Source organism: Lynx canadensis, chromosome D4 (genome assembly GCF_007474595.2).
Source record: "Lynx canadensis isolate LIC74 chromosome D4, mLynCan4.pri.v2, whole genome shotgun sequence".
Classification (NCBI taxonomy): domain Eukaryota; kingdom Metazoa; phylum Chordata; class Mammalia; order Carnivora; family Felidae; genus Lynx; species Lynx canadensis.
Window position 1 is genome coordinate 31,672,907 of NC_044315.2, and position 21,116 is coordinate 31,694,022.

Sequence of the window (21,116 nt, forward strand, 5' to 3'; positions counted from 1 at the left end):
TGTCACCACAAATGTCTCTCTACTCTATAATGTTCTATTAATATTAGACTAGGACTTGAAAATACTGCTGAAAAAGTTTCTCAGGAGTTTAATTATCCATATATCCCCTTAATGAATTTGAAATAACTGATTAAAATAATATATAATGGAAGGGATGCCTGGGTAGCTCAGTCGTTTAAGCATTCAACTCATGATTTTGGCTCAGGCCATGATCTCACGATTGTGAGATCAAGCCCCACAACAGGCTCTGCGCTGAGTGTGCAGTATGCCTGGAGTCTCTCTGTCCCTCTCTCTCTCTCTCTGCTCTTTTCTTGCTGGTGAGCACACGCATACTCATTCTCTCTCTCTCAAAATAAGTAAATAAACATAAAAAAAATTTACACTGGGGAAAAAAACATTAATCTTATCAAGTTTTAAAGTTTAGGGGCGCCTGGGTGGCGCAGTCGGTTAAGCGTCCGACTTCAGCCAGGTCACGATCTCGCGGTCCGTGAGTTCGAGCCCCGCGTCGGGCTCTGGGCTGATGGCTCAGAGCCTGGAGCCTGCTTCCGATTCTGTGTCTCCCTCTCTCTCTGCCCCTCCCCCGTTCATGCTCTGTCTCTCTCTGTCCCAAAAATAAATAAACGTTGAAAAAAAAATTAAAAAAAAAAAAGTTTAAATTAAAACCTGACTTCTGAACTTTTATCTGTAAAAGGGAGAATTACAAAAAGCATCAGGGAAAATACCTACTCTTCTACCTTGCAAAATATTCCAGAGCCTCTGAAGGTTTTGTACATGGTGTTGTTTCTACAATGGCAAAATCAAGTCAATACCCCAGGTAAGCATTCAACACGCTCGATAAGAATCTATGTAAATTAAAAGTTGACCCTGTAATCAAATTTTCCTGCTTTCCTACAAGCTTTTCTTAAAATAGGGTAAGGTTCAACAAAACAAACCTTAGTGGCATGAAATACAATCAAATGCCTGTCCATCTTGGACTTTGTTCACAGTGGTTTATTACTTTAAATTAGAAGAACTTTTATAACAATCTTAGTCTCAGGCCATCTAGATCCCATGAATGGTACAACTACAAGGTTCTATTGAACTATGGCACTGTTATGTATTTTCTTTGTTATAGGGGATAATAATGTAACTGATTTAGCTTTAAGTAGGTCATGAACTTTTAAATTAGTTTTCAACTAATCCTGAAGAATTTGGGCTAATGTAGCCACACTGTTTCAGGCTGTGATTATTTTATGCACAATAGCGTAGATCTGTATGATGGCTAATTGGGCTGGGAATAAGGAATGTGGACCAAAAGTTAATAAACTGACTGGTGATAAAAGTAATTTTAATTACTTCCTCATCAATACTAATGGAAGAGAACATTAATGCACTGAAACATGAGTTCTCAGAGGTCACAGTATATGCAGAGAGTTGAGGGAAATAGTAAGACACACAGCTAAATTGTTACGTAAACAAGTCAGCAACCAAATTTTACCCTTTAACTTCAAGTAGAGAAGTCCTACAAGTAGAAAAGATGAAGTTATATAAACTACTTTTTAAACAGTATTTTTTCAGAAATTATCCTTTAGAGAAATATTCAAAGAGAAATTAATATCCTTTACTACTCATCAGAAATAAAAATGGATATGCTTTGATAGTTATCATTCATAATTAAAATACAAGAAAGAAAACTGTAATGTACCTTTTATATCAACATGTAAAGATTAAAAAGACATATTCCTCAGTGTTGGGGAGAATCTAAGAAAAGAATAATTCTATACAATATTGGATGTGTAAAATGGGCACACCATTTTTATAAGTCAATTTGGTAAGAATCATTAAAATTTAACGTGCACATATCCTTTGACCCTTCATGCTCCTAGAAATTTACCCTACAGGCGTATCTCCACAACTGTGAGCAATAATACACACACACACACACACACACACGTTTGCACAGAGTACTTTTAAAAAGAATAACCCCCAAGGCCCCTGGGTGGTTCAGTAAGTTAAGCGACTAACTCTTGGTTTCAGCTCAGATCATGATCTCATGGTTTGTGAGTTCAAGCCCTGTGTCAGTCTCTGCAGCTGGCAGCACAGAGCCTGCTTGGGATTATCTCTCTCCCTCTCTCTTTGCCCCTCCCCTGCTCATGCTGTCTCTGTCTCTCTCAAAATAAATAGGTAAACTTAAATAAAAAAGTAAAAAGAATATCCTGTAAACATAAATGTCCTTCTATACAACATGGATTAAATAATGTGTACCATAACATGGAATAACATCCATCCATCAAAAGGAGTAAGGAAGTCTGTATGTACTCACTATAAAAGATGTCTACATTACATTGCTGAATGTGAAAAAAATTCTGAATATATCTTTTAAGCCAAAAGCAATCATATATAAATGAGTATATGTAAACATATATATGGCACCAAGTAGCATGTGTGTTTGTATACAAGTTCAAAGTCTCATCTGACTACTGCAATCTCTTTGTGACAGGCACCCTGGCTTCTACTCTGATCTCTTTACAGTCTATTCTTCATGCAGCAACCCAGGTCATCCTTTCGAAAGGTAATCAGATCATGTCATCCCCCTGCTCTGTCTCCTCCAAAGCCTTTCAGTTACACTTAAAATAAAAACCAAAATTCTGATGGCCTATAAGACCAGTGTGATATGACCCTTATCAACCACTCCAAACCTCATTTTATACCATTTTGCTCATTGCTCTTTGTGTTCTGGCCACAAATGTCTCTGTTATTCTTAGTCACACCAATATCAGCTTTGCCTTTGATCAAGCTCATCCTCACTTCAGGCACTCTTCCCCCAGGTATCTGTATGGCTAGGCATTATCACTTTATCCTAATGTCTGTTCAACAGCAGTTGAGAGGACTTCCTGAGAGGACTTCCCTGACCATCATAACTGGTAAAGGATCCCTTGTTACTCTGTTCCCTTACCCATTTCTTTTCCTTCCTGTTTACCACGACATTATATTGTATAATTACCTATTTATTTGGTAATTTTTCAACTCACCAGAATAAAAGCTCCAGGAGAATAAGGATTTTGTTTTTTTAATGGATGTAACTTTAGAGCCACACACACACACACACACACACACACACACACACACACACACACACAAAGATATATGGAAGGATACAAGCCAAGCTATTTTTCATTTTAAATTTACAGACATAATTCAAGTTGAAAAATTGCAGCCATCTATTTTCTCCAGAGTGAAATACCTATCAAACAATTGTTACTAACTACTTGGGTTTCATTTATCAGAGAATAAAATGCAGTAAGACAAAAATAAATCTTACCTCCAAATAAGAATTGTCAGACAACCAATCAACAATCAAATCATACACTAAAATAACTCTCCCTTTCCAAAATTCAAGCTTTTGTACTATTAGGAAAATTAGTTTATGAAATCACTCTGGCAATAGTTTGAAAATAACAGATTGCTAACTATAAGCAAAAGCTAAGCAATAATTATAGTGGACTCATTGAGTTTTAGTTACCCTTTGTTTTTGTTTTTGTTTTTTTTTTTCACATAAAGCATCAAAGGTCTTTTCCGTGTTGTTAACACATTCCAAATTTCAGAATTCAGAGGCTTAATTCTGTTTCAAATTATTCAAGTTAAGTATTAATAAAGAAGTAAATTGCTATTTAAGCTTTACTTATGGTTAATACATGCACTAACACTGCCCACCCCAAAAAAACAGATGTTTGAAAAAGTTTCCCTTATTATGTGATTTTCGTTGTTGCTATCAAAACAAAGAAATGTGTCACCTATAAAAACTCTATCTGTACAACTAAAACTTGGAAACAAAATTATCTAATCTGTTTAAAAATATTCTAAATAAAGAGTTTCAGTCAAAATTTTTAAATGCGACTACAGCCCTCAGAGTTTTAGCCAGGTAATACTAAAACGGATGTAATGTTTAATGAAAAGACTATTCACAAATGCGTAGCCAACGTTAAGGGAAATTAGTAAGGGATGGTGAAGCACTCTTGGGCTAGCTAGGGAGCTATCAATCACTCTGGACCCAAAAGGGGAAAAAGATGGGATCATTACTAGAACAAAGGAAGCTATAATTACAGAAGAGGGCCACAGAATGATGGAGCACAGTTACTGATGACATATAGCCCAGCAAAGCGAAAGCCATTAGGCTATCCTGACCTCTCTCCAGTCCTCCTGTCAGTGCCTCCCATTGACTGAACCCAATCAAAAGCCAGAACACAAGGCAGACCAGTTGATGCAGTCCTTAGAAATCAGCCTCCTGGGACACAGCACAGTGCACAAAAGTGGAGAATAGATTTGGATGGGCAAATGAAAATTATCCATCAAAGTAGAACCGTAGTATTACTAGACTTCAAGAACAACTATTTGAAATTAGGGAAGACAAAACTCTCATTGGTTTATTTCAACAAAAACTTTTGCCTGTCTAATATAGTCAGCCCAGCTTACAATGCCATTCCATCTGGATGTATGCATCTTTATGAGCTCTGAACTACAAAAGTCATTAAAGCCAAGTATTAAAATAAATTTAATATAAAACAAAACTTTCAAATAGTTCTACAGTCAAGTATTAACCAAGGTTTTCAAAACTAATGAAATATCACAATGCCCTCACCAAAACTAACGTTTTGTAACATTAATGTTAACACTTATTTTAAAATATGCTTATCTCAATTAAAACCACACTCAGGTATCACCTCACGCCAGTCAGAGTGGCCAAAATGAACAAATCAGGAGACTATAGATGCTGGAGAGGATGTGGAGAAACGGGAACCCTCTTGCACTGTTGGTGGGAATGCAAATTGGTGCAGCCGCTCTGGAAAGCAGTGTGGAGGTTCCTCAGAAAATTAAAAATAGACCTACCCTATGACCCAGCAATAGCACTGCTAGGAATTTACCCAAGGGATACAGGAGTACTGATGCATAGGGGCACTTGTACCCCAATGTTCATAGCAGCACTCTCAACAATAGCCAAATTATGGAAAGAGCCTAAATGTCCATCAACTGATGAATGGATAAAGAAATTGTGGTTTATATACACAATGGAATACTACGTGGCAATGAGAAAAAATGAAATATGGCCTTTTGTAGCAACGTGGATGGAACTGGAGAGTGTGATGCTAAGTGAAATAAGCCATACAGAGAAAGACAGATACCATATGGTTTCACTCTTATGTGGATCCTGAGAAACTTAACAGGAACCCATGGGGGAGGGGAAAAAAAAAAAAAAAAAAAAAAAAAAAAAAAAAAAGGACGTTAGAGTGGGAGAGAGCCAAAGCATAAGAGACTGTTAAAAACAGAACAAACTGAGGGTTGATGGGGGGTGGGAGGGAGGGGAGGGTGGGTGATGGGTATTGAGTAGGGCACCTTTTGGGATGAGCACTGGGTGTTGAATGGAAACCAATTTGTCAATAAATTTCATATATATAAAAAAAAAAAAAAGAAAGAAAATAAAAGAAACTGTCTTATGAAAAAAAAAAATAAAAAATAAAATATGCTTATCTCTCATGTTTAAGTATTTAGATTGTAACACTTTATAATATACAAAATATAATAGTACAGAATATGATTAAATGATTGATAAATAAATATAGATACATTGGGGGTACCTATTCAAAATATTTTCTGCTTGGGAAGCCAGATCATAAAAGTTTGGAAACAAGTACTCTCATATTCAGCTGTACTGAATATCCAGAAAAGTTTTAAGAAAAAAAGTCTTCATGCCTACAAAAAAAGGTATTTATTAGGCTATGAAATTTATTTCTTACTTGATCTTCCTTACCTACTATTCTCCCAGTTATTACTCTTATTCCTCTTGCATTTTTAACCCATCATCATCCAGATCTCCAATCCCTTATTTGATTCCTTCATTTGCACTGATATAATTCAGCCTTGGGGCGCCTGGGTGGCGCAGTCGGCTAAGCGTCCGACTTCAGCCAGGTCACGATCTCGCGGTCCGGGAGTTCAAGCCCCGCGTCGGGCTCTGGGCTGATGGCTCAGAGCCTGGAGCCTGTTTCCGATTCTGTGTCTCCCTCTCTCTCTGCCCCTCCCCCGTTCATGCTCTGTCTCTCTCTGTCCCAAAAATAAATAAACGTTGAAAAAAAAAATTTTTAATTCAGCCTTTTAGCTATCCACATATCAGGTAGTTGGGACCCATCATACCTGACAAACTGCTGATCTCATCTCTCTTAACCAATTATCCGTCTCAGGCATTCCATCTTTCTTGCACTGACAGCATGAAGCCTGCTCAGGATTTTCTGTCTCCCTCTCTCTCTGCCCCTCCCCCATTCACACTCTCTCAAAAATAAATAATTAAATGATTTATTTTAAACCTAAAATATTTTTATGAATTTTTTTATTTGAATTCCAGTATAGTTAACATATGCTGTTATATTAGTTTTAGGTATACACTACTGATTCAACAATTCCATACATCACCTAGTGCTCATCACAAGTACACTCCTTAAGCCCCAACCTCTATTTCACCCATTCTTCCACTCACCTCCTCCCTGATAACCATCAATTTGTTCTCTATATTTAAGAGTCTGTTTCCTGGTTTGTCTTTTTTTCCTTTTGCTTGTTTTTTTTCTTAAATTCCACAAGTGAAATCATATAGTATTTGTCTTTTTCTGACTTATTTTGCCTACCATTATATTCTCTAGCTTGCATCCATGTCACTGCAAATAACAAAATTTCCTTTGTTTTTATGACTGAATAATATTCCATTGTAGATACATACCATTATTCTTTATCCATTCATCAGCTGATGGACACTTGGGTTTCTACGATAAAAATTTGCTGCCATAGATAATGCTACTATAAACATCAGGGTGCATGTATCCCTTTGAATTAGTGTTCTTGTATTCTTTGCATAAACACCCCATAGTGAAAATGCTGAATCGTAGTTCTATTTTTAACTTTTGAGGAACCTCCATACTGTTTTCCACAGTGGCTCCACCGGTGTGAATTCCCACCAACAATGCACAAATGTTCCTTTTTCTCCACATCCTCGCCAATACCTGTTGTTTCCTGTGCTGTTGATTTTAGCCATTCTGACAGGTGTGAGGGGATAGCTCATTATAGTTTTGATTTGCATTTCTCTGATGATCAGTCACATTGAGCATTCTTTTATGTGTCTATTGGCCATATGTATTCTTCTTTGGAGAAATGTCTGTTCATGTCTTCCACATTTTTTAATTGCGTTTTTTTTTTTTTTTTGGCATTGAGTTTCATAAGTTCTTTATATATTTTTGATACTGACCCTTTATCAGATATGTCATTTCCAAATATCTTCCTCCATTCTGTAGAGGTTGCCTTTCAGTTTTGTTCGACATGCCTTTCAGTTTGATTTCCTTCACTGTGCAAATGCTCTTTATTTTTATGTAGTCCCAAAAGTGTATTTTTGCTTTTGTTTCCCTTGCCTCACAATACATATCCAGGAAAAAGTTGCTATGGCTGATGTCAAAGAAGTTACTACTTGTATTCTCTTCTAGGATTTTGATGGTTTCAGGTCTCCCAGTTAGGTCTTTAATCCATTTTGAATTTATTTTTTAATAGGTGTAAGAAAGTGGTCCAGCTTCTTTCTTTTGCATGTTGCTGTCCAGTTTTCCCAATACCATTTGTTAAAGAGACTGTCCTTTTCCCATTGGACGTTCTTTCCTGTTTTGTCAAAATTAATTGACCATAAAGTTTGGGTTTATTTCTGGGTTTTCTAGTCTGTTCCACTGATCTGTGTGTTTATTTTTGTGACAGCATCATACTGTTTTGATTACTACAGATTTGTAATAACTTGAAGTCTAGAATTGTGATGCTCCCAGGTTTGCTTCTTTTTCAATAGTGCTTTGGCTATTTGGGGTCTTTCATGATTTCATATAAATGTTAGAACTGTTTGTTCTAGCTTTTTTGGTGGAGTCTTTCGGATTTTCCATATACAGTATCATTTCATCTGCAAATAGTGAAAGTTTCACTTCTTCCTTGCCGATTTGGATTCCTTTTCTTTTTGTTGTCTGATTGCTGTGGATAGGACTTCCAGTACTATGTTGAATAGCAGTTTGAGAGTGGACATCCTTGTCTTCCCCCTGACCTTAGCCAAAAAGCTCTCAGTTTTTCCCCACTGAGAATGAGGTGAGCTGTTGGTTTTTCATATAAAGCCTTTATCATGTTGACATATATTCCCTCTGGACCTACTTTGTTGAGGGTTTTTATTGTGAATGGATATTGTATTTTGTCAAATGTTTTTGACGTATCACATTAAGTGATTCGGAAACACTGAACCACCCTTGCAACCAAGAAATAAATTCCACTTGATTGTGGCGAATGATTTTTTTTTTTTATTTTATGTAGGTGAATGGCTTTCTGAACGTATTGTTTAATTCGGTTTGCTAGTATTTATTGAGAATTTTTGCATCTATGTTCATCACAGATAATAGCCTGCAGTTCTCTCTTGTAGTGGTGTCTTTATCTGGTTTTGCTATCAGGATAATGCTGGCCTCACAGAATTAATTTGTTAGTTTTCCTTCCTTTTTTATTTTTTGAAATACTTGGAGAAGAATACCTATTAATTCTTTAGATATTTGGTAGAATTCAACTGTGAAGCCATCTGGTCTTTGACTTGTGTTTTTGGGTGGTTGTTTGGTTACTGATTCAATTTATTTCCCGGTTCAGTCTATTCAAACTTTCTATTTCTTCCTGATTCTAATTTGGTTAGTTATGTTTCCACAAATTTATCCACTTCTTCTAAGTTTGTCCAATTTGTTGGCATACAGTTTTTTCATAATATTCTCTTATAATTGTATTTCTGTGGTGTTGGTTGTTATTTCTCCTCTCTCATTTGTGATTTTGAGTTTTGGGTTTTTTGTTGTTGTTGTTGTTTTAGGTTTGTTTGATGAGTCTGGCTAGGGGATGATCAATTTTATTGATCTTTTCAAAGAACAAGCTCCTAGCTTTCTTAGTTTTGTATCATTTGTTTCTGCTCTAATCTTCACTGTTTGCTTCCTTCTGCTGGATTTGGATTTGTTTGTTCTTTTTTCTATCTCATTTAGCTGTAAGGTTAGGTTGTTTGAGATTTGTCTTGCTTCTTAAGGAGGCCTGTATTGCTATAAATTTCTCTCTTAGAACTGCTTTTCTGCATCCTAAAGATTCTGGACCATTTTGTTTTTATTTTTGTCTCCATGTAATTTTTAATTTCTTCTTGATTTCTGGTTGCCCCATTGTTTACTAGCATATTATTAAACCTCCACGTGTTTGTGGTCTTCCCAGATTTTTTATTGTGGTTGATTTCTAGTTTCATAGCATTGTCAGAAAATATGCATCATATGACTTCTATCTTTTTGAATTTCTTGAGAGTTGTTTTGTGGCCTAATATATGCTCTATTCTGGAGAATATTCCATGTGCCCTTGAAAAGAATATGTATTCTGCTGTTTTAGGGTGGAGTGCTCTGAATATATCTGCTAAATCTATCTGGTTCAATGTGTCATTCAAAGCCAGTTTCCTTGTTGATTTTGTTTAGATGATCTGTTCACTGATGTAAGTGGGGTGTTAAAGTCCCCTACTATTGTTGTTTTATTATTGTTGAGTTCTGTTATATTTGTTATTTTTTTATGTATTGGGGTGCTCCCATGTGGGGTGCATAAATATTTATAATTGTTATATGTTCTTGTAGGATTATCATATAGTATCCTTCTCTCTTCTCTCTTGTTACAGTCTTTGTTTTAAAGTCTAGTTTGTCCAATATAAATATTGCTATCCTATCTTTGTTTTGACAACGATTTGCATGATAAATGTTTCTCTATCCCCTACTTTCAATCTGCAGGCATCTTTTCTTCTGAAATGACTCTCCTGTAGGCAGCATATAGATTGGTCTTGTTTTTTATCTACTCTGTCACACTGTGCCTTTTGATTACAGTATTTAGTCCATTTACATTCAAAATAGTTATTGAAATTTTTCTCTGATCCTTTCTTGTCTTTCTCTCATGGTTTGCTGGCTTTCTTTGGTGATAGACTTAAATTTCTTTCTTTTATTCTTTACATCTCTATTACTGGTTTTTGAATTTGTGGTTACCATTCAGTTTGCATATAATATCTTCTATATATGTGGTCTCATAAATTTAAACCTGTTCTTTATTCCTCTTCCCCCTACATTTTAGGTATATACTGTCATTTTACATCCTCTTATTTTGTGAATCTCTTGACTGATTTTTACAGATATACTTATTTTTACTGCTTTTGTGTTTCCTACTTCATTCTCTTATTTATAGTCTTTCTTTTCCACTCAAAGATTTCTAGTAGGACTGATTAAGCGGTCATGAACTCCTTTAGTTTCTGTCTGAGAAACTCTCTTATCTCTCCTTATATTCTGAATGATAGTCTTAACTGGGTACAGTATTCTGGGCTGCAGATCTTTCATTTTCAGCACCTTAAATATTTCATGCCCTTCCCTTCTGGCTTACAATGTTTCTGCTGAAAAATCTGCTGACAGGCAAACTCATGAAGTTTCCCTTGTGTGTATCTCCTTTCTCTTGCCACTTAAAAAAAAAATTGTCACTAATTTTTGCCACCTTAATTACTGTTTGTCTTGGTGTGGACCTCCTTGGGTTGATTTTGTTGGGGGATCTCTGTGCCTCCTGGATCTGCATATCTGTGCCCTTCCCCAATAGATTAGGGAAGTCTACAGCTATTATTTCTTCAAATAAGTTTCCTGCTCCCTTTTCTCTCTCTTCTTATTCTGAAATACCTATAATGGGAATATTACACTTGTCAAGGTGTCTCTTTAAGGGAGGGTCTCAGCTTCCTAACATCCTCTGAGCTCTCCCAGAACTAAGCCCACTGATTTTCAAAATTCCAAACTTTATGTTCCGTTAGTTATAAGAACCCACGAATTCAGCCCCTCTCATTTTCAAAGCCAAATGTTATAGGGATTCAGCTTTCCCATGCAGACTCCCCAGGGTGATACTCTGTTTCTTGCCCTTTTCCGCACTTGTGACTTCCTACTGCCCGCGATGGCCAGGATTTTGCTTCCCACTGCATCTCCACCCTTCCTACCCTCTTTCATGTGGCCTGTTCTCTACCTTTAACTGTAGAATTTGTTCTGCCAGTCTTCCAGTAGTTTTCTGGGGTATTTACATTGATATGATATGTTACCTAGTTGTATCTGTGGGACAAGGCAAACTTAGGGTCCTCCTGCTCTGCCATCTTCCCAGCTTCCCATGTGATATTTTTTCATTCATATTTACTCAACTGCTCTATACTGTGTGATTACTTTCTCATCAAGGACTTGGACTTTGCAGAAAGAACAGTTTTACATCAGTAGGAAAGAGTAGAGAAAGAATACTAATTATATTCATTCCCGTTATTCATTCATTCAAAATATTTGCTGAGCAACAGGAACTCAGCAATGAACATGATGATAGTGTGTATGTACTGAATGAAAAGTGTAAGAATCAAAGATGAATTTGATATATTCAGATTGAAACAATAGTGACACCACGGAGAAGAATGAGAAAGCTGAAAAGAAAAACAGAAAAATTAGAAGGAGATCTGGGTTAGAAATAAACTTAGTTTTTAACATTTTCAGATACAATAGTTGTACAACCCATTGGAAAAGTTCTGTGGACAGAAATATGAAACTAAAACAAAAGGGAAAGCTCAAAATATTGATTTGAGAGTCTTACTGATAAAGTTATAAAAAATAAATGCTCTTGCCATACAAGAATAGATTTAAGAAGATCTAGGGGCGCCTGGGTGGCGCAGTCGGTTAAGCGTCCGACTTCAGCCAGGTCACGATCTCGCGGTCCATGAGTTCGAGCCCCGCGTCGGGCTCTGGACTGATGGCTCGGAGCCTGGAGCCTGTTTCCGATTCTGTGTCTCCCTCTCTCTCTGCCCCTCCCCCGTTCATGCTCTGTCTCTCTCTGTCCCAAAAATAAATAAAAACGTTGAAAAAAAAATTAAAAAAAAAAAAAAAGATCTAAAGGCATAACTTCAGAGATTATCCACAGTTATAATGAAAAACACAGCCAAAGGAAGACTCAAAAGATAAACAGTTTAAGTAATAGCACAATAGAGTGGAAAGGAGAAAAGTTGTAACTACGAAGTGATCTAAACTATTTCATTCACCAAACAGATGGAGAGGGGAAAGTGAAAGCAAAGGATTAAACAAGAAGGCATTCATTAGCAAAATGCAAGATGGCAAGTTCAACAGGAATTGCAAAAGTCCTTATAAAAACAAAAAACAAAACTTTCAAGGCCTATATTTGTAACTGCAGTGGCACCAAATAAAAAAATTAAATTTCCAAAAGAACTGCAGACTATCATAATTAATTTTTAATAAGAATATTTTGCTCAGAATAATTTTCCATTTCTTGATTTTCTCTAAGGTACACACAAAGGTTAAGTTTTTATTTACAAGAAAATAGCATTCAGTGCCTTACCAACGTCAACAATTTTGGTAAGCATTTTTACTAAGTTAGGACTGCTCTGCTGAACATCTTACTACCTACCACTACAGCTATTCCTTATCATACAGAAGCAATCACTTCTCAGCACAGGCAAAACAGAAGGCTCCCTGGGTCACTAACTCTCATACAGTGCATTTATATTCAAGTTCCCTAGAAGACAGTAAAGTTGTGACAGTTGTAAAGAGCTAACTAAATGTTTATGTACTGAATTCAGAAGCACCCAAATATATAAAACAACTGATTACAAACATAAGCAATCTTACTGGTAAGAATGTGGTAACTGCAGGGGACTTTAATACTCCACTTACAACAATGGACAGATCATCTAGACAGAAAATCAATAAACAAACAATGGCTCTGAATAATACACTGGACCAGATGGACTTGACAGATATATTTAGAGTGCACATGGAACATTCTCCAAGATAGATCACAAAACAGCCCTCAATAAATACAAAAGAATTGAGATCATACATACTTTCAGATCACAATGCTATGAAACTTGAAATCAACCACAGGAAAAAGTTTGGAAAACTTCCAAATGCATGGAAGTTAAAGGACATTCGACTAAACAATGAATGGGTCAACCAGGCAATTAAAGAAGAAATTTAAAAATATATGGAAAAAAATGGAATGAAAATACATCAATGTAAACCCTTTAGGATGCAGCAAAGGTAGCCCTAAGAGAAAAATACACTGCAATCCAGGCCTATCTCAAAAAACAGAAAAATCCCCAAAACAAAATCTAACAGCACATCTAAAGGAACTAGAAGCAGAACAGCAAAGAAACACCAAACCCAGCAGAAGAGAAATAATAAAGATCAGAACAGAAATAAACAATATAGAATCAAAACAACAACAACAACAAAAAAAACGGAAGAACAGATCAATGAAACTAAGAGCTGGTTTTTTGAAAAAATAAAGAAAACTGATAAACTCCTAGCCAGACACCTCAAAAAGGAGAGTGGACCCAAACAGATAAAAACACAAATGAAAATGAATTTATTACAACCAATCCCTCAGAAATACAAGCAATTATCAGAGAATACTATGAAAAATTATATGCCAACCAACTGGACACCCAGGAAGAAATGGACAAATTCCTAGACACCCACACGGTACCAAAACTCAAACGGGAAGAAATAGAAAATTTGAACAGACCCATAACTAGTGAAGAAATTTAATCAGTTACCAAATTTCTCCCAATAAATAAAAGTCCTAGACCAGATGGCTTCCCAGAGGAATTCCACCAGACATCTAAAGGAGAATTAATACCTATCCTTCTCAAGCTGTTCCAAAAAATAGAAACAGAAGGAAAACTTCCGGACTCATTCTATGAAGCCAGAATTACCTTGATTCCCAAACCAGACAGAGACTCCACAAAAAAGGAGAACTACAGGCCAATATCCCTGATGAACATGGATGCAAAAATTCACAAGATACTAGCAAATCAAATTCAACAACATATAAAAAGAACTATTCACCATCATCAAGTGGGATTCATTCCTGGGCTGCAGGGCTGGTTCAATATTCGCATATCAGTCGGTGTGATACATCACGTTAATAAAAGAAAGAATAAGACCACATGATCCTGTCGATAGATGCAGTAAAAGCATTTGACAAAACGTAGCATCCTTTCTTGATAAAAACCCTAAAGAAAGTCAGGATAGAAGGAACATACCTAAACATCATAAAAGCCATCTATGAAAAGCCCACAACTAATCTCATCCCCAGTAGGGAAAAACTGAGAGCTTTCCCCCTGAGATCAAGAAGACGACAGGGATGTCCAATCTCACCACTGTTGTTTAACATAGTGATGGAAGTCCTAGCATCTGCAATCAGACAACAAAATGAAATAAAAGGCCTCAAAACTGGCAAAGAAGAAGTTAAACTTTCATTTTTTGCAGACGACAGGATACTCTACATGGAAAACCTGAAAGACTCCACCAAAAGACTCCCAGAAGTGACACATGAATTCAGCAAAGTCGCAGGATACAAAGTCAATGTACAGAAATCGGTTGCATTTTTATACACCAATAACGAAGTAAAAGAAAGAGAAATAAAGAAACTGACCCAATTTACAATTGCATCAAGAACCATAAAATATCTAGGAATAAACCTAACCAAAGATGTAAAAGACCTGTATGCTGAAAACTATAGAAAGCTTATGAACGAAACTGAAGACACAAGAACATTCCATGCTCATGGATTGGAAGAATAAGTATTGTTAAAATGTCAATACTACCCAAAGCAATCTACACATTAAATGAGATCCGAATCAAAGTTGCACCAGCATAATTCTCAAAGCTAGAACAATCCTAACCTTTGTGTGGAATCTGTATTGTATGAAAAGGCCCCAAATAGCTAAAGTAATATTGAAGAAGAAAACCAAAGTGGGAGGCATCACAATCCCAGACTTTAGCCTCTACTACAAAGCTGTAATCATCAAGACAGTATGGTATTGGCACAAAAACAGACACATAGACCAATGGAATAGAATAGAAACCCCAGAATTGGACCCACAAATGTATGGCCAACTAATCTTTGACAAAGCAGGAAAGAATATCCAATGGAAAAAAGACAGTCTCTTTAACAAATGGTGCTGGGAGAACTGGACAGCAACATGCAGAAGAATGAAACTAGACCACTTTCTTACACCATTCACAAAAATAAACTCAAAATGGATGAAAGACCTAAATGTGAGACAGGAAACCATCAAAACCCTAGAGGAGAAAGCAGGCAACAACCTCTTTGACCTCAGTCACAGCAATTTCTTGCTTGACACATCTCCAAAGGCAAGGGACTTAAAAGTAAAAATGAACTATTGGGACCTCATGAAGAGAAAAAGCTTCTGCACTGCAAGGGAAACAATCAACAAAACTAAAAGGCAACCGATGGAATGGGAAAAGATATTTGCAAATGACATATCGGAAGAAGGGTTAGTATCCAAAATCTACAAAAGAACTTATCAAACTCAACACCAGAAAAACAATCCAGTGAAGAAATGGGCAGAAGACATGAACACTTTTCCAAAGAAGACATCCAGATGGCCAACAGACACATGAAAAGATGCTCAACGTCACTCCTCATCAGGGAAGTACAAATCAAAGCCACACTGAGATACCACCTCACACTGGTCAGAGTGGCTAAAATGAACAAATCAGGAGACTGTAGATGCTGGACAGGATGTGGAGAAATGGGAACCCTCTTGCACTGTTGGTGGGAACGCGAACTGGTGCAGCCGCTCTGGAAAACAGTGTAGAGGTTCCTCAAAAAATTAAAAATAGAACTACCTATGACCCAGCAATGGCACTACTAGGAATTTATTCGAAGGATACAGGAGTGCTGATGCCTAGGGGCACTTGTACCCCAATGTTTATAGCAGCACTTTCAACAATAGCCAAATTATGGAAAGAGCCTAAATGTCCATCAACTGATGAATGGATAAAGATGCAATTTATATGTACAATGGAATACTACTTGGCAATGAGAAAGAATTCATGCCATTTGCAGCAATGTCAATGGAACTAGAAGGTACTATGCGGAGTGAAATAAGTCAGTCAGAGAAGGACAGATATCACATGTTTTCAGTCATAAGTGGATCTTGAAAAACTTAACAGAAGACCATGAGGGAAGGGAAGGGGAAAAAAAAAAACAGTTACAAACAGAGAGGGAGGAGGCAAACCATAAGAGACTTAAATACAGAGAACTGAGGGTTGATGGGAGTGTGGGGGAGAGGGGAAAATGGGTGATGGGCATTGAGGAGGGCACCTGTTGGGATGAGCAGTGGGTGTTGTATGTAAGCAATAAACCACGGGAATCCACCCCAAAAACCAAGAGCACACTGTACATACACATTGTATATTAGCCACTATATATGTGTGTGTGTGTATATATATATATATGTATATATAAAACTTTGAGAATAGATTTGTTGTCTAAATCTTAATCCTAGTTTTATCATAAATAATATATACATAAAACAAATTGTTATATGTCACTAATATATATTTATATATAAAAGTATATTTATAAGTTTATACTTTATACATGCAATGCTATTATATACACCAAAAAGTAAACTAAAATAGAGATTTAAAAAGAATTAAAAAAAAAACAAATATATTGAAATTGTAATATTTTCTTCCTTCACCCCAGTCAATCATCCTGCATACCTGCTGGGGTGCAAACTCTACTCTGGAGACCACACTGTAGCTATACAGAAGCACCTGTAGTTCCCAGAAACACTGCATTTCATACCTTGCATTCACTATAGTTGAGCATTCTACAATGCCACCCTGAAGCCCTCCAAAAAATATACAGCAGCAATCTTCAATAATTGTTCAGGTATAAATGTCTTTACGTTATCTTTTACCTAATCTCTTTCCCCCTTCTCATTTCCTCTTCTCACTTGCCATCCCCACACTTATTCCCATTCAGATTTAGGTCTCCCTCTTTTTTTTAAAAATTTTTTTTTTTCAACGTTTATTTATTTTGGGGACAGAGAGAGACAGAGCATGAACGGGGGAGGGGCAGAGAGAGAGGGAGACACAGAATCGGAAACAGGCTCCAGGCTCTGAGCCATCAGCCCAGAGCCCGACGCGGGGCTCGAACTCAGGGACCGCGAGATCGTGACCTGGCTGAAGTCGGACGCTTAACCGACTGCGCCACCCAGGCGCCCCAGGTCTCCCTCTTAAATTCCCCATGTACCTGTCTATATGTCCATTATAGAATCGTTATCTTTTTAAGTCTCTGTTTCCCTACTAAACTATGTTTATAGGCTTGGGCTTATCTTTTGATCTCAGGAAGCTGAATGTCTAGCTTTGGCAGATACTAATCTGTACAAATAATCTAGCCTAATACTCTGATAGTACAAATGACTTAGACTGAGATTCAAATTAAACACTGTGTCCATAGTCCAGGGTACTAAAACTATTGGGCTGCTCTACCATGATAATGTGTCATTTTCTTTACTGTATCTCATTTCTTGCTCGCTAAAAGCTCGGTATATGGAGCAGCTGTAAAGTTCTCTTTACAATAATCTAAAAATAAGAATTCAATGTTTTACAAATATATATAAGACAAAAGAAAACTTAAATAATATCTAAGAGATTTTTTTTTATTACTAAAATACCACATACCATGTGTTTTCAAACAAGGTATCTGAGTCAACTGCTAAAAATCATACTCATGTGGCCGGTTCACAGAATGTTGTTCTGGAACATCTATGTATCTTAATTTATACCAGTTATAACCCACACTTTTCTCAAAGTTATGCCCACTCAAAGCATTTATTTAGTAATAACTCAGATTTTAGGCTATTATAGAAAAAGAAATGAATTCTACAAGTGTGGTCTGGCAAACTTATTAATAATTAATTACAAAATGTTTACTTACATCAAATACAATAAAATTGAAGGACTCAAAACTTCATCTGAGACCATCATATTTTTAGTTTTTGCTACTAAAATGCAAGAATTTTATCTCTTGAACTAATAATGTCAGAAATACATTATGTCATTATGTTTATAAACAACAGAATGTCTTAAGTTTACAAGACCAGTGCTCTAACCCCGGAGCTATGGAGTCAACTGAGAAGGTCTTAAGTTTAATTTTTCTTTAATGTTTATTTTTAAGACACACACACGTGCACACACACACACAGAGTATGAGCGGGGTAGGGGCAAAGGGAGAGAGGGAGACACAGAATCCGAAGCAGGCTCGAGGCTCCTAGCCATCAGCACAGAGTCCAACCTGGGGCTGGAACTCATGAACTGTGAGATAATGACCTGAACCAAAGTCGGGCACTTAACCGACTGAGCCACCCAGGGGCCCCTTAAGTTTAATTTCTAAGTATGGATGCTATTAGACCATATGGGAATACAGCATTCTGAGCATTAGCCACCAGGAATCATTCTAACTAAGCATTTAGAAATTAACTTTATGTTCAACAGTCTTCTTGTTCTTTTGTCGGGCTCAAAAAGTATTTATTACACACATACACTTTTGAAAAGACCTGTAATTCATCCAAACCAATATGCTACTTCTTAGCACTTTCATGCAATCTCATGCTAAAGCCGTTTCCACATTTGTAAATCTGGATGCTTGGACTAGATGAACGCTATGGTGCCTTCCAAGTCTAAAATCCTGTGACATCAACTTGGAGTATATTTTACCACTTAAAAAAGTGACGTGTGAATGGATTGTTTTTCTTTGTAAGTCATAACTATAATGACTCTGTGGAGACAATAGTAACAAACACACTACACAAGTATAATAACATTAAATAAAGTATTAAAAGCAAATCTGTGAATAATCATTACCAAATGATTGTATTTTATGAAAGGATTCAAGAAGAAATTCCTTAAATAGAGGCCCTCTAATGAGTCAAGCACTAGGTTAACTATTGTTTTCAGTGAAAGAAGTCACTGATAGTCTTGAAAACATCGTATGGGAAGCCAATGACATATTAGATTATTTTTAAACTACCATTATAAATCCAGGTCCAGGGGTACCTGGTTGGCTCAATCAGTTAAGCATTAAACTCTTAATTTAGGGTCAGGTCATGATCCCAGGGTAATGGGATCCAGCCCAACGTCAGGCACTGCATTGAGTGTGGCGCCTGCTCAAGATTCTCTCTCTTCCTTTCTCTCAAAAATAAATAAAATAAAATAAAATAAAATAAAATAAAATAAAATAAAATAAAATAAAATAATAAAATAAAAATAAAATAAATCAAGGACCAAAAACCTACAACTTCTCAGAAACTATTCCATAAAAGCACTAGTATAAGGCCCAGGAAATGAGGAAAATATTCATTTATTCAACTACTATTGCTAATATTGTAATGGTTACAACTTATATCAGACTAATTATGGAACTGACACTGTTGACTTTACACTTATTAACTCATTTAATCTTACAGCAACCCCATGAGATACTATTATTATCTGAAGCCAAAAAGGTAGTGACTTGTTCAAGTTCACTCAGCTAGTAAAGAATCAAACTACTATTCCACTTCAACTACCATTTCCAACATTCAATTATTTTTCTATTCCTGAAGAATTTCCACTTGAGAAATTAATTTGGTTCACATCAAATATATATTTATAAATATGTTTATTTTAGTATCTCTTGTGTTACATTATTTTCTCTGACTAAAGAAAAATAATTGACTCTGGCTATTTGTGTGGATTATATCAAGAGCACAGTGCCATCTGAATTGACTCTGATTTCTGGTAGAATAAACACAAAAGTCTAAACGTTTTAAAAATTTTGTGTTGATGCATCCACTATTATCACAAAAATTCGGCCTCCTCATATGAAGCTGAGAGAAAAGATCAGGAATACGCCAGAGTAATCATTAACCATTTAAACACAATCCGTAAATTTCCGACGGTGGACATGGGTAGTGAAAAAAAGATACATTTTTTAAACGGTTTGAAACGACCATCTTTTTACATAAGCCAAACACATTTTTCTAACGATACTTCATCCTAAAACCTTTTCTAACGTCATGTTAAAACTGTCTAAAAGTGGCGGGTCCATCTCCCATCTCACTAAAACTTTCTTTCCCTCTACCCTACCCCCGTAATTCTTCCTATGGGTACCATATTACTTTCTATCTACAAACTTTACCTGTTCTTCTGCGCTCAGGACTCGACTCCCTTTCAGCTTTCCATTTGGGTAATGAGTACATTCACCACACACCCACCACACCTTTGTGGGCCTCCACTCAGGCCTGCTCCTCCTCCCGGGTTCTGCAGCACCAACCCTGCACGTAACAGCTACGCCCCCCGTCCCCTGGCCCAACCCATCCTCGGACACGTGCGACGATGTTTGTGTCACTCCATCAGTCCCACTGGGGACAGGACTCACTTACCGAGAAAGAAGCGCCAACTTTTGCTCCAGCATCATCTCTAGCTTCTGGCCCTGTTTGGAGATCCAATGGTCCACTCCATGCAGGCGGTAGCATGTCTCCAGCATCAACCTGAAGTCCGCCACGAACTCGGTGATGCCGCGGTACAGGCCGCCGGCGAACTTCTCCTCCATCTGTAGCAGACACATGCCCTGCCCGACCTGCTGCGGGAGGGCGCGACCGCCCCGGCCCCCGCTGCGCGGCCCCTCAGCCACCTCAGCCTCCCCGAAGACAACGCCCCCCAAGGGCTGCAGGAAGGGGGCAGTGAGGCCCCGGTGCTTCTCCTGCAGGAACTCGCCCAGGATGCGGTAGCCCTGCTGCAGCTCATAGGTCAGGTCCTGCTCCTTGCAGCCACCGCCCCCGACCACCATCGCCTCTTCCTCCTCCTCTTCGTCGTCCTCCTCCTCCTGCGACGAGGTACCCCTCCCTTGAGCCGGCCTTGAGGCCGGGACCGCCACTGCCATCTCCTCCTCGTCGTCCTCTTCCTTGGTCGCTGGTGGCGGCCGCTCCTCCTCCCCGGCAGGCTCCATCTCCCCCGGCGTCTCGGGCACGCTCATGGCCCCGGCAGAACCACGTTGGGCCGTGTGGAGACGCCGATCGAGGCGCCGGGGAACGCGTGAGCGCGGGCCGCTTCCTTAGGGCTCGGCCTTGCCCCGCAGCCCCAGCCGCATTGGGCTTTCCTCTCAGCCGCCTGCTCCGCTAGCTACCCGCGGGGGTCCTGAGCTTGTAGCCGGCGGGGCGG

General features: G+C 37.8%; 1 protein-coding gene across 1 annotated transcript in view; it reads right to left on the reverse strand.

The window, feature by feature from the left end:
• Positions 1–20,955, reverse strand: part of KIAA2026 (KIAA2026 ortholog) — a 135,579-nt gene extending 114,624 nt beyond the window's left edge. Inside the window, exon 1 of the mRNA XM_030294259.1 lies at positions 20,339–20,955. Coding sequence (XP_030150119.1) covers positions 20,339–20,931 — 593 coding nt within the window. The 5' untranslated portion in view covers positions 20,932–20,955. The remainder of the gene's footprint in view (positions 1–20,338) is intronic.
• Between the last annotated feature and the right edge of the window lie 161 nt (positions 20,956–21,116).